This window comes from Oratosquilla oratoria, chromosome 38 (genome assembly GCF_046742065.1).
Source record: "Oratosquilla oratoria isolate Oo_2021 chromosome 38, ASM4674206v1, whole genome shotgun sequence".
NCBI lineage: Eukaryota > Metazoa > Arthropoda > Malacostraca > Stomatopoda > Squillidae > Oratosquilla > Oratosquilla oratoria.
Window position 1 is genome coordinate 26,293,432 of NC_134814.1, and position 14,106 is coordinate 26,307,537.

At 41.4% G+C, this 14,106-nt stretch overlaps 1 protein-coding gene across 4 annotated transcripts in view; it reads left to right on the forward strand.

The window, feature by feature from the left end:
- The window catches only part of LOC143020030 (uncharacterized), a 112,172-nt gene that overhangs the window by 46,515 nt on the left and 51,551 nt on the right, over positions 1 to 14,106 (forward strand). For 3 of the 4 annotated variants that reach the window (XR_012965876.1, XM_076176160.1, XM_076176161.1), the window contains exons 9-10: positions 8,372 to 8,641; positions 9,037 to 9,357. Coding sequence is in view for 3 of the 4 variants with exons in the window: in XM_076176160.1 (XP_076032275.1) it covers positions 8,372 to 8,641; positions 9,037 to 9,357 (591 nt within the window). In the remaining variant the exon portion in view is untranslated. The remainder of the gene's footprint in view (positions 1 to 8,371; positions 8,642 to 9,036; positions 9,358 to 14,106) is intronic. The other variant, XM_076176162.1, reaches the window with a different exon arrangement.

A 14,106-nucleotide genomic window follows, 5' to 3' on the forward strand; every position in this document is an offset into this window, starting at 1 on the left:
CATCATGTTCCACCAATAATAACATTTGATCAACCACTTTACTGGAAAGCTGCTGAAATCATCTGTGCTGCAAGTGATAGTAGTGACTTGAAGAAGATCATTCTGATGCTAGGTAGTTTCCACACTTTTATGAATCTACTTGGAGCAATAGGTACACTGACGGAGGGTTCAGGATTGAAAAAGATCTTAGAGGTAGTCTATGGTGAAAATGCTGTAGTGCACATGATGACAGGAAAATCTGTTCAAAGAGCATTTCGTGGCCATCTGTTGGTGGACAAATGTCTTACCAGATTAGTTATGAAGGCGGTCATAGATGAGAAACCTGATCTTGCATCACTAGTAGAAGAGACTGAGAAAATGTACTTATCCATGCTAAATGGTGACACCACACTTGAAAGTATTCTGTCATCAACTGCACTTTCTGATATTAGTGAAGAGCTCACTAAGAAGAGAAGTGAACTTAGGGCTCACTCGAAAACAAGTCAATTATGGTTAGAATACCAACACATGCTTAGTATTGCTCGATCAATGATTAAAGCAGATCGTACTGGATCTTGGGAAAATCACCTGCATGCTGTATGTAATGCTATGCCAGTATTTGCTGCAGCGGGCCATTACAATTACCTCAAGTCTGCCTATCTTTATATCCAGGAAATGAGTGCACTTGAAAAGAAACATCCTAATGTATACAAGAAGTTTCAACATGGTTTCCATGTCATCCGCCGAACGAATTAAGTTTTGGGCTGGCCTCAGTTGTGATCTAGTCATTGAGCAAACACTGATGAGGTCACTAAAAGGGGCAGGTGGTCTGACACATGGCAGTAAGATGACAGAGGAGCAGCGTGCTTTGTGGACAATGGCAGCCCCTGTAATGTCAGAGGTTAACAGTGCTATGCAAGAGTTCACTGATCTCATTTATACAACAAATGAGCAACACAAAGAGGCAACAAGTACTAGAATTGAAAGAGATGCAGCAGACTTTCAAAGGTCAGTGAAAAATTGTCAGCTTGCTCTCCTTTCTCTTCAGAGCCCACCCTAAGAAATATCATCAATGGAATTGTTGCTGATGAAAATGTCAATGTCCATGAATTTGATTCTGTTGGAAGCCATATCATCAAAAGAATGACTGAACAACCCATATTTTCAATCACTTTCAAGAGGAGTGATAAAGCTGTAACACTAGGAAGTTCCTCTACTGTCAAAGTTGCCGCTGACAGAACCATTGAACCAAGCATATTATTCCAGCGATTTCTGGTAGTGTCAAAAACAGGAGACCTTTCCCTGGAGGATGTTATGGCATATGAACTGAGCCCTTACCCGCCATCCCTTTTTGAGAGCAAAAAAATCTTGAGAAAAGCTGACAAACCTCAACTGGCTCATGCAATCACAGAACACTGTAACAAGCAACACCCAAGTGGAAAAATGTCAGATGACATTCCCGAAACTGAGAGATATGTACTTGATGGTGGATCGTTGCTGCACAAGCTGAAATGGAAAAAGGGAGATACATATGGTGAAATCGCCAAGGCATATGCGGACTTTACTGTTAGGCATTATAAGGAAGCAACTGTTGTGTTTGATGGTTATGGGGCTGGTCCTTCTATTAAAGATAACACTCATCACAGACGGAGAGAGATCAGAAATTACCCAGTTGTTAATGTCACAAAGGAAACTGAATTTGAAGGAAAGAAGGAAGAATTTCTATCCAGGGGAACTAACAAACATCACCTGATCAGTTTAATAAGTGAAGAACTGAGACAGATGGGTTGTGTTGTAATCCAGGCAGACGGAGATGCTGATGTTGACATCACAATGGCAGCAGTTAATGCTGCAAGCACACATTCAACCACTTTGATTGGAGAAGACACAGATTTGATGGTTCTTCTTTTGCACCACACACCACCAGACAGCAAGCCACTTTATTTTAGATCAGGCAATAAGACAAGAAGTACAACCAAACCACATAAAGCATCTTCTTGGTAGTGATCTATGCACACAGTTGTTGTTGTTGTCGTTCCCTAGACTGTCTGTCCGAGCAGTCCCGTCTCCCCAAGGAAGGCCACAGCCGAGACTGGGTTTTCCCACAAATCCTTTATAGAGTGTATGTTGTGTTGTTTGCGTGCATGATTGTGTATAATGCAGTCTTCCATTATGTGTTGTATGGTATGGGGTGAAGTGTTACATCCTGGGCAGCTGTTCACAACACGGTCGTCCAGCCTCCTCTGGTAGCTTAGAAGTGCTGGGTGGTGACCGCATCGCAGTCTGGCCAAGTGGACTCTGTCCTTACGTGGGAGAGAGGATTCAGAAGGGTGGATATCAGGGGGTCTGGCATGCAGCAGTGTGTTGTCTTTCAGTGTGTTAATGGAGCGGTGAGTGATATGATTATGAATATGTTTCCGGAGGCTGGTATTTGGTGGTTGTGGAGGAAGAGAAGAGAGTATCTTTGTGTAATAAAGGTCTTTGGGTGTAGTTTTAATGTTTCTTGGTGTGTGTGGGTGTTCTGCTATGTAGTGTAATGGGTGTGATGTGTTTGTGGTGGCTGCAGCAAGTGTTTGTGTGCCTCTCATGTCGAGGTGTTCCTTGACTTTGAGGACTTTTGTTTCATGGTGTAAATGGTCTGTAGGTGATGTATTTGTGCAGCCTGTAATTGTTTTTAGGGCTTTGTTTTGTATGATTTGAAGGGTGTTGTGGTGTGTCTCACTGAGATTAGGAGCCCATGCAGGACTCGCATAATTCATCACTGAGCGTATACATTGTTTGTATATTGTTATATTAGTTTCTTTGTTTTGTCCAAATGTTGTTCCAGTGATTGACTTAAGTGCGTTAAGTCTAGGTGTGCATTTGTTTTTTATGTTTGTGAGGTGTTGTTTGAAAGACATGGATGTATCGTATGTTACACCAAGAATTTTCGGTGTGTTTGTGTGTGGTATTAGAGTGTTGTTGATGTAGAGATGAGGTATGTATTTGTGTTCTTTTGTCCAGTTGGTGAGAAGTGTTGCTGTAGATTTGGTTGGAGCTATTTTGAGTGTTTGTGATGAACCATGTGTTGAGTGTGTCAAGGTAAGGCTGGATTATTTCTGCAGCTTTGTCTGTGTTACGATGTGTGCATGTGATTGTTATGTCGTCTGCGTAAGAAGAGATTTGTATTTCTGAGGTGTCTGGCGTGGGTAAGTCATGCATGTATAGATTAAATAATGTGGGGGATAGAACTGAGCCCTGCGGTACTCCGTTCTTAATGTTTCTGATGTGCGATGATTGGCCATTATATGACACATGAGCATTCCTGCCTGCCAGATAATTGGCCAGCCATCTTTTGGTGTTATTGTGCATGTCTGTGTTATATATTTTATTTGTTAGGTTGTGGCGGGGGATAGCATCAAAAGCTTTACTAATGTCCAATGTTATAAGAAGTGTTCTGTGGTGGGGCCTATCTGAATTGATGCCATCAAAAATTCTTTGTGTGAGGTTTGTCAGAAGAGTGTTTGTGGAGTGTAGTGGCCTAAAACCGTGTTGTGAGTCAGCAAGGGGAATATATGGTGTGACAAGTTTAAGTATTAGGCGTTCAATGACTTTAGAGGGGGTGCAGAGAAGTGTGATTGGGCGGTGCGATGATGGGATTGTTGGGTCTTTGTTCGGTTTTGGGATGGTGATTATTTTACCATGCTTCCAGATGTCGGGTATAGTGTTGTGTGAATAGCTGTAGTTTGCAATGTTTGTGAGTGCGTGTATACCTTGTGGTCCAATGTGTTTTAGGTGGATGTTGCTTATGTTATCAGGGCCACAGGCAGATGAGTGCTTGAGACTATGCATTATGAGTTTTGTCTGACTGTCTATGAAGGGTGTATAGTCTGACTCTGTGGGAAAGTCTTTCTTACGTCGAATGGTGCGTCGGTCGTCAGGGTGAGATGTAAGATGGCTCGTCTGTGCAAAATGACGTATGAGTGCGTTTGCTTGTTGTCTGTTTGAGGGTAGATTATCTGTTGTTGTGATTATTGCTGCGTGAGAGCGTGTAGTGTTAGTGTTGGATAGTGTGATGCTGTTGAGTGTTTTGTACAATTTGCTGGTGTTTGTTTTGTGATCAAGTGTATTGATAAAGTTTTGCCAATTTTGTGTTTTTTGTTCATGTATTTTATTGGCAATCACAGTGTTTAGTGTTTGTATTTGGTCTGCTATGTTTTGAGGGATAGGTGTGGGGGTATCGTGTTTAAGTGTGTCACGTTGTCTGATGAGGCCTTGGATTTCTGGTGTGAAGTTGGGGTTGTGTGATTTTCTGTTGCCTCTAGGGATGTATCTCTTGTCTGCGTTTTGTATGATTGTATTAAAAGCGTGCACAGCATTGTTTATGTTTGTGATTGGTGTACTGTTAAGTGTTTCAAAATGTTGTTCTGTCTCTTCATTAAAGGCTTCCCAGTTAGCTCTCTTGTAATTGGTGTAAGTGTGTCTGTGGCCAGCTGGGGTGCATCTTGTTTTGGTGGTGATGATGATTGGAAGGTGGTCAGAACCAAGGGCTCCGACCACTCTCCATGATGTTGTTGGGGTTAGGCAGGGGGAGCAAAAGGTGATATCAGGAGAGGAGGGAGTGTAGAGGGCTTGGTATGGGATATGTGTATGATTATGCGTGTTGTTCATGATAGTCAATGAGTCGAGTTGAGTCTGTATATCAAGCCCTCTGTCTGTGTCGGGGTTGTCGACAAACCAGGCAGACGACTTGGCGTTGAAGTCACCACCCATGATCTGGTTGGGGATTGTGGTTAGTTGGCTGTGTTGAGGTCTGAAGGTGTTTGGAACTGTGGGGGATGATTGGGGGGGAATGTACATGTTAACTATTGTTAGTGTTGAATTGTTGCCTGTGCGGATACGAATGGATTGGGTTTCTGTTGTGTTATCTGTGGTAGGGAGGAGAATTTTGGTTGTGGCACTTGTGTCCACAAAACAGAGTTGTCCACAAAACACAGTTGTTATTCCTGCATGCATTCACATGATGTGATTCAACATCACGTGTTTATGGCACTGGAAAGATATCTGCTTTCCAAAAGCTTGTGAAAGGTGATGTAGTTCTCAAGTCCTGTGCCGAAGAGTTCTGTTTGAAAGACAAGACACATGCTGAAATTGAAAACTTGGGGACACAAGTGATGATCACTATGTTTGGTGGGGAGAACGCAAGTTCCCTTGCAGCTTTGCGATATGATATGTTTACAAAGAGGGTTGTCACTGCAAAAACATTTGTTACTCCTGAGCGTCTTCCCCCAACACAGTCTTCTACTAAATACCACTCTTACAGGGTATACTACCAAATCATGACATGGATGGAGATGCAAAGTGACATTAATCCTGTGGACTGGGGTTGGGATCTTCACAATAATCAGTATGTTCCAGTAATGTCAGATATGAATGCCGCTCCAGATACTCTTCTGAAAATGGTTCATTGCAACTGCACAACTGCTTGCAGTACTGCCAGATGCAGCTGCAGAAGATATGGACTTTTTTGTTCAGCAGCTTGTGGACCCTGTCAGCTTGACTCATGTGAGAACCAGTACACTGAGGAACTCGAAGATGATGAATCTGATGACTATGAGACAGAATGTGTGACTGACTTTTAAGAAACTGATGAGGCTTATATTCACAATTACTGTTATTTATTACTTCTTGTCAATATATTGCTAGTTACTAGAATTATGAAATTATTCAAATATGAATATTAATGTACGGAAAATAAATTATGCTGACACATGGTGACCTTTATATATAGCAGTTAAGTCCTAAGCAGGTGTCTAAATGACAATTCTATTGTTACCAATGAATTTCTTGACCCTTAAAACCTTAAAATGGACGTTTAAGTTGCTGTTCTATCCCAAATAGTGATGTGGTCAGCGGCGGCCATCTTGGAAATGACCCAGTTTGACCCACTTCTGGGGGTCAGATTTTGGTAGACTTTTTTTCTCATGTTCATACAACCATTAGAGGCAAAAACCACTGAGAAACCTTTTTGTATAATTTTTTTGGGGTCGGAGTATATATCGACCCGCCTATAATTGTAGCTGAGTGACACCTGAATTTTGTGAACTGGCTTGATCACATTTTCTGTGTGAGGTGAGGAGGAGAATGGGGCTGGAAAAGGAATTGGGAGATAGGGTGGATGAAAGAGTATTGGGATGGTTTAGACACGTGGAAAGAATGAGTGAAGAAAGACTAGTAAAAGAGGTGTGGAAGGCAGATGTGAAAGGAACATGAGGGGGGCAACCTAGGATGAGATGGATGGATGGGGTAAAAGGGGCTTTGGGGAAGAGGGGAATGTCTATTGAGGAAGGATGGGAGAGGACAGAAGACGAGTGAATGGAGAATGGTTGTACAGACACTCCTCTACTTACGTTCATTCGTTTTGTTTTTTCGATTTTACGTTTGAACTGACTGTAAAAAAAAAAATTGTAAAAAAAAAATGTTTTGAATGAATTTTTAGTTTAGCGCGCTCTCCGTAGTTCAAACGATACTTGCGCATGATGCTGCGTCCATTGTTTACATTGCACAAACGACAAACTGAACATGCCTTGCCTCCTCCTCCTCCTCCCCCTCCTCCTCCACCATCTCAATTTATGTTGCTTGAATTGAATTTATTTAAAATTAATGTTATTATTTTACAATGTTATGTGTATAATTAATGATTTAGGTGTGTTTTATAAGATACGGTAATAGAATTTACGGATGTATAGTACAGTAACAACTTACGTTCATTTTCAACTTACGTTCGGCCGTTCGGAACGTAACTAAAACGTAAGTTGAGGAGCGTCTGTATATGGATGATGATGTGATACATGAGGTGGAATGGGTAGGGGATGGGGGATGAGGTAGTATGTGTGAGAAAAATTTGACGCAGCTTGAAGGGATTTCTCCCCGTCTTCTGCTTTTCTGCATGAGGGGACAGAGGGGGGGGGGTTGCCGATTTAATGAAGCAGCCTTGCTGTGAATGTGCTGTGTCTTGTGACACTGCATCTGACCCATGGCAGTGGACAAGATTCAGGGATGACCCATCATCCAGGAGGTGCCAAGATAAGAGGGTGGAGGGGAGTGGAGTGTATTAGGGATAGAATGGGTGGGAATGGTTTTTATACCTTTGTTTTTTTGTTTTTTGGCTACCTCCCTTGTAAGGGGGAAAAAAGCCTTTGGAATATGTATGTAATATTACTCGAGAATGAGTAATACAGTAGTGATTTTATATTTTTTAACATGAGTAATGTGATGCATCAACCACCATACCTTAGGCATCCAATGCTGTGCATGAGAATTTGACTTGTATTGAAAAGGTTAAGAGGTCATGGGAGCAAATTAAGAAATTTCACATCTAAAGGATGTGGAGAAATAGTTTTCCATATAGATGCATAAATACCTGGAACTGTACATGAATTTGAGGCTAGGTAGGATAGATAATGAGAGAATAGAAGATGGGACCCAATGAGCATTGTTCATTTTCTTGTATACTACAATTAGGTAAATACACACACACACACACACACACACACACACAGTCCTGCCATATATTTCTCACTCCCACCTGCCATATATCTCTATCAATCTCTCTCTCTCTCTCTCTCTCTCTCTCTCTATATATATATATATATATATATATATATATATATATATACACACATCTTCACATACTGAAATAGTTGGATTGTGCTTGTATTACAAATGAATAACCTCAAGCAATAATACATGTGAGGAACTTTGACCTAAGGGTGTGTGTAGGGCCTGGCCAAAGTTGATGCTCTGACTGGATTTTTGCTTTGGCCTCACTGGTCTCAAAGTGATAGCAGGAGGCCTTGTGCCTCAATCATTGGACAACATAGTGGTCCAAGCGGAGCTAGTGGCTAAAAATTACCTGAATATCTCCCAGGGACCCATGGATTTTTTAACAAAATTATCAGGTTGGCTGCTTTGCCCCAATCTTAACCCAGAGGGAGAGAGGCATGCACAGAGCACTATGAAGTACATGTGAGGAACCTGGACCCAAGGGCATGTGCATAGGGCCCAGCCAAAGTTGAGGCTTTGGGTGGATTTTTGCCTTTCCATCTCTAGTGTCCACACCATTGGCCTGAGTGGTCTCCAAGTGATACCAGCAGGAGACCTCATTGCCCTCAACCTGTGGGTGATATAGTAGCCCAATTGGAGCCATTGGCCAGAATCTCACAGGGGTTTTTTCCCATGGATTTTTGAGTGAAATAGTCAGGTGGGTCGATTTGGTTCAATCTTGCCCCAGAGGGAGAGAGCAAGTCAAAGGCACACACCCACTCCCACACACCACCCTTGTTTCCCTCTCATTCATATTCCTAATGTATGGAAATCTATATTCCTAATGTATGAAAATATCTACTTACAGAGTATCAGCCAAACAATTGAATCCAGTTTATCCGATAATGAAATTCAACCCAACCTCGATGAAATGGAAGGTTTTGAAATATGTGTGAAAGAAGAAGAAAAGAGTATGCAAATTTTTAATGGACATGATTGCAAGTCTGAAGGCTGTTTGATGAATTGTTACCAGAACCATTATATTAAGGAAAGCCAGAATGCTGGAAAAAAATGCAATTCATCATCTGGTGTGAGTTCGTCTAAAGCAGTATTACAAGAAAACCAGAGTTTAAATGAGGTCCGTATGTCATATGATATTTTTGGTCATAAATTTTGGTTTCAGTGGACATACAATATATTTTATGATATTGTACAGATCATTGATTATAATAATGTAGCTCAAGATAGTACCCCTTTCGGGGGTATTTACTGTCTATACTTGGGTACTGATTGGAACCAGTGGTCAGAATTTCACAGAGAAAGAGAGCAAGTAACATGCAGTTAGCATTTTAGGGACTATTTTGGCACCCTTTTATGGACCAGACACACATTGATCTGTGTTAGAGAAAAGCCTAGCTGTAGTAGAAAGACAGGAATTTATGCCATAGAATGGAAGGATTAATATGGTTCATGGGTTCATGATGTCAGAATGTATGTAAGAAATTCATTTAGTGACTGTTTTTCCTCCAACAGAATACTGGCAAAGATTCACCAACGACTTTACAAGAACTGGATGAGAGTATCAATGGTGGCAATTGGACACCCATTAGTGGCATTAGCCCCATACCTGTGACCCCAGAAGAACAAAATGGTGAAAATGGTCCATTGAGACACAAGCATCATCAATGCCACCATCACCATCACTGTCATCATTATCACTGCCACCACACTTCAAATGATTGTGTTCATCAAGATCAGCACAACATGCAGAGGTCTTCACATCTGCTTGTCGAGAAAACATCACAGGTGCTCATCACCAGCACGCCCATCTTTTCTAAAGGAGGAGGAAGCCTGGTAATTCTTTGAGTTCTTCAGGTACAAGACTAATCATAGGATAGAAACTATAATTCTGTCATATCTTTTATATATAGTGGCCCACTGATGCATTATATTTATTCGACATTGTATTATTAATGTGGAGAATGTACGACTTTCGTCAAATTCCTCTATCTTGTTAGTAACTTGTGTTGATAGTATGAATTATCTTGGTGATTGTCCCACTGAGTTAATAATGGAATACTTGTGGGTGTTTACAATAGTCACTCAACTACAAAACTGTATAACTGTTTGGTAGGAGACTTACTGAACCCTGGAAGAATGATTATGACACCAAGCATTTCATCTTCACTAAATTTAAAATCATATGAGTATGTTGTATCTTGTTTAATTGGTGGGAACGGGCACATGGCTTTTGACTTTGCTAATTGCTACCTCCCATATAAGGAGGAAAAGGCCTTTGGTATGCAGATAGATGTCGTATAAATCTTGTCAATATACATTTATGATTTACTGCGACCTTTGAGCCACCTGTTGATATTCCTCATCTCAATTTCTGGCTTAATAATGTGTAATTTGTAAGAGAAGCTTTGTGTGTAGTATGGGGGATAGAAATGGTAGGAGGGAAGATAGATGATGAGGGGAAGCTCACTATACTCTTTACACTGTAGTATTTACCTATTTATAGTATACAGGAAAGGAGCAATAGTCATTGGGTCCTGTCTCCTATTTCTCTCTCTCTCTCTCTCTCTCTCTCTCTATATATATATATATATATATATTTATATATATATATATATATGTATCATACATAGCCTTAAATTAATGTACAATTCCAACTTAAGGGCCCACCCCACACACACACACACAAAAAATATTTTTCTGAATGATCTTGCTGATTTATTTTTTGTGTGATATCTAGGGCTGAGGAAACCTTCACAGCTTGAGTTTTATTCAGATCTGACCAGTAATTTTTAATTTTTTTTTCTAACTATTAAAAATAAACCCTTTCGAAACCATGCCCAGATGACGATTCAAGTTTTTGTGGACATGCCTGGTATAAGGGATTTTTCATGTGCGGTTGTACCCCAATCGTGGTCAAGAATGATCATTGTTGAGCCATGGACGATCATCGTTGAGCCGTAGACGATCATCGTTGAGCCATGGACGATCATCGTTGAGCTGTGGACGATCATCGTTGAGCCATGGACGATCATCGTTGAACCATTGACGATCATCGTTGGGCCGTGGACGATCATCGTTGAGCCGTGGATGATGATCGTTGAGCAATGGACGATCATCGTTGAGCCGTGGACAATCATCGTTGAGTCAAGAACGATCGTTGTTGAGTCAATAATGATCATCGTTCAGCCGTGGACGATCATCGTTAGGCCATGGATGCTCATCGTTGAGTCATGGACGATCATCATTGAGCCCTGAACGATCATCGTTTTGCAATGGACGATCATCGTTGAGCCATGGACGATCATCATTGAGTAAAGAACGATCATCGTTAAGCCATGGTGTCGAAGTTCTCGAAGCTGCTGAAGTTCTCGAAGGTGTTGAGGTTCTCGAACTTCTCGAAAGTGCCGAAATTGTCGAAGGTGCCGAAGTTCTCGAAGGTGCCGAAGTTCTCGAAGGTGCCAAAGTTCTCGAAGGCGTCGAAGTTCGCGAAGGCGCCGAAGTTCTCGAAGGCGCCGAAGTTGTCGAAGTTGTCGAAGGTGCCGGAGTTCTCGAAGGTGCTGAAGTTCTCGAAGGTGTCGAAGTTCTCGAAGATGCCGAAGTTCTCGAAGGTGCCGAAGTTCTCGAAGGTGCCGAAGTTCTCGAAGGTGCCGAAGTTCTCGAAGGTGCCGAAGTTCTCGAAGGTGCCGAAGTTCTCGAAGGTGCCGAAGTTCTCGAAAGTGCCGAAATTCTCGAAGGTCTGGAAGGTCTCGAACTTTTCTGGAATGTCTCGAAGATCTTGAAGTTCTTGGTGTTCGTATTTCTTCTGAGGTTGTAGAAAATTTCAAGAAGCACTATTACGCAGGGTGATAGTAAGCCCTACAAATAACGACGTAGACGCAACCAACGACATTGTGTATGACATGTTTGAAGGAAGGGAGAAAACATTCTTAAGTATTGATACTCCGATTGAAATAGGTTCGGATATACAGACCTCTATTTTAAATGCCATAGACACCCCTTCTATCCCTTTGCATAAATTGCGGGTTAAGGTTGGTTGCGTGGTAATGGTTATGAGAAGTATTACTCCCAAGTTGTGTAATGGTACGCGATTGATGGTCACCAACTTTGAAAAGAACACTATCGTTGGCAAGATTCTAGGGGGAACGTATTCAGGAGAACAGACCGTAATCCCCAGGATAACACTCGAGTCCACGGATTTAAATATCCCCTTCAAGCGCAAGCAGTTCCCTGTCAAGTTGAGTTTTGCCATGACAATTAACAAGTTGCAAGGGCAGACATTTGAAAAATGTGGACTTTTGCTAGATGGCACCCAGTGCTTCGCACATGGACAATTGTATGTTGCGTGTTCCCGTGTAACGAGTTGGGACTGACTATACTATTATACTGGGTGGAAGAAGGTTAAAGACAGTGAATGTCGAAGACTGCCTACCAACGTAGTATATAAAGAGTTATTCTTTGCCCAAGATGTGCCAGTAGAGCCCGAACAGCAATCAAGGGTGGTGACCGAACACTCGGACGACGCAGCGATAGCAGAAGAAGAACCTGATCAGTCCATGGTAGTAATCCCTCCAATATCGGAGAAAGAGGCAATTGATATGGTACTCCCAGACTACACTTATGACAGTGAAGAAGATGAGAAACCGACAACCCCTGAAAGTACTGTAAAAGAAGAAATAGAGGCTATGCAACGTAAACTTGGACATAAACTTGACAATATCAACGAGGCTGTAAATTTGCAACGTAAACTTGAACATAAACTTGTGTCATGGCCATGTTCACGATACCCTGACCATGACAATATGTTGTAGCGAAGGAGCCCGGATCCAAAAGAAACAATGAGCCCCCTTGTGCGCAGGGACTCTATGGACAAGAAGTGCACGCGAATGTGCCAGCGGAGGAGTACAAAATCGGTGACCTCGCCGATATCAGGTCAAGGGGCACGCACGCCAAAACCAGGCGGCGATGTAGAACCAACATATCTTTGGTCACATTACATTGTAGAATTAAGGTATCAGGTAGAAATTATTTTGTGAGCCCTCTCCACACAAGAATAAAGGAAATGGTGGAAGTGTGGAGTTGGGTAAATAGAAATAGGATAAATTAATTAAGTACATGTTGGCACCTGTGCTATGATGCTGGTGTCGTGCGGTCTGTGTATATAAGAAGGGGAGCAGTGGTCCTTACCCACACCCCCGTTCCTGCGCCGCACTCTGTTCTTGCTCAACATTGGTAAGAGATATATATATTTATACTTTTATACTGTGCTAGAAAATCTATTCCCGTTGCTTTTTTCCATTGCTTTTCTTTATCCCCGCGAAGAGAAAGAATATCCAAAACGAGGCCACGTTTTGAATCTAATATTCTGGATTGAAGGAACTACTCGAATCCTAAGTCTCGATTCGATGTATCAACTCAAACACAGAGCCTAGATTCGTGACACTTGACAATATCAACTAGGCTGTAAATAAGTTGTTGGAGGCATCGGGTGAGGAGCCTACTCAAGAGGGAAGATCGTTGGCACCCAAGAGGAAAAGAGAAGGTGATGAGACAGAAGATGAACCTATAAAGCATGTGAAGATAGATGATAAGACTGATTCAGATAAATAAAGCAATCGGAATTAAAAAAAAAAAAAGATGCGCGGAACGCACTGCGAGCGAAGTGAGCGACCCGCGTAGCGGGTCTTGCCGAAGGCCAAGCACCCCTGGCGTAGCCAGGGCTGGCGTAAGCCAGGTGCTTGTTTTTATAAAGAACGTAAAAATACCATATTTTTGGGCTTTCAAATCCTATCTCCTCTTACAATTTTTATTCGATGTCTTTCATCTTATTGCAAAAGAATCTTCTACATAGAAAAACAAAATAGAATTTTTTTTTTTAATAACTTTAACGCCAAGAATTTTTTTTTTAAATATTAAAAAAAACGCAAAATTTTGACTTTGACACGTTATTAAAAAATTTCTATTTAACATATGCAAAAAAACTTTCATTTTTTGTCATTTATCTAGCTATCAATAGAGACCTCATATGCAAAGATCAGTTGAAAATTGAGGGAGGAGATGGACTTTGTGTATCAAAAACTTGCATTTTTCAGAAATGAATGTTATTTTTTTTCTTAGTTTGACTAAATTTTACATTGAACCTAAGAACCATTGAAAACAGATTCCATTGTATTTTCATGATGATTTTGCATTTTTCAAGTAACTCAGGCACTTTGTCCCCTCCTATAGTGTAGGATATTATTCACTCAAAGTGATGGTATAAGGCGCCACCTTACTCTTTGTTGCAAAGTTTGAGTTCTTGGTCTAGAATGACCCAGCAAGGTAGTCTGATTGCTGGGATTCAGCTCTCTTTCTTTTCTTGGGTTTCCTTTCTGGTGTTGGAACAGGCTCTTGCTGCATCAGGGACATCACTCTGAGGTTTGAGACTCTAAACCCAAGGTTTTGCAAGAAGGAGACATCCTTGTAGCCAAAATTGTGGTCAAGTACAGTGACCTGAGAGACGAATCAAACTCTTTTGAGTCCAGCAAACTTGCTTTTGTTGCACTTGATCCACAACTTGGAATGCAAATTCTCATTTGGGTTCTG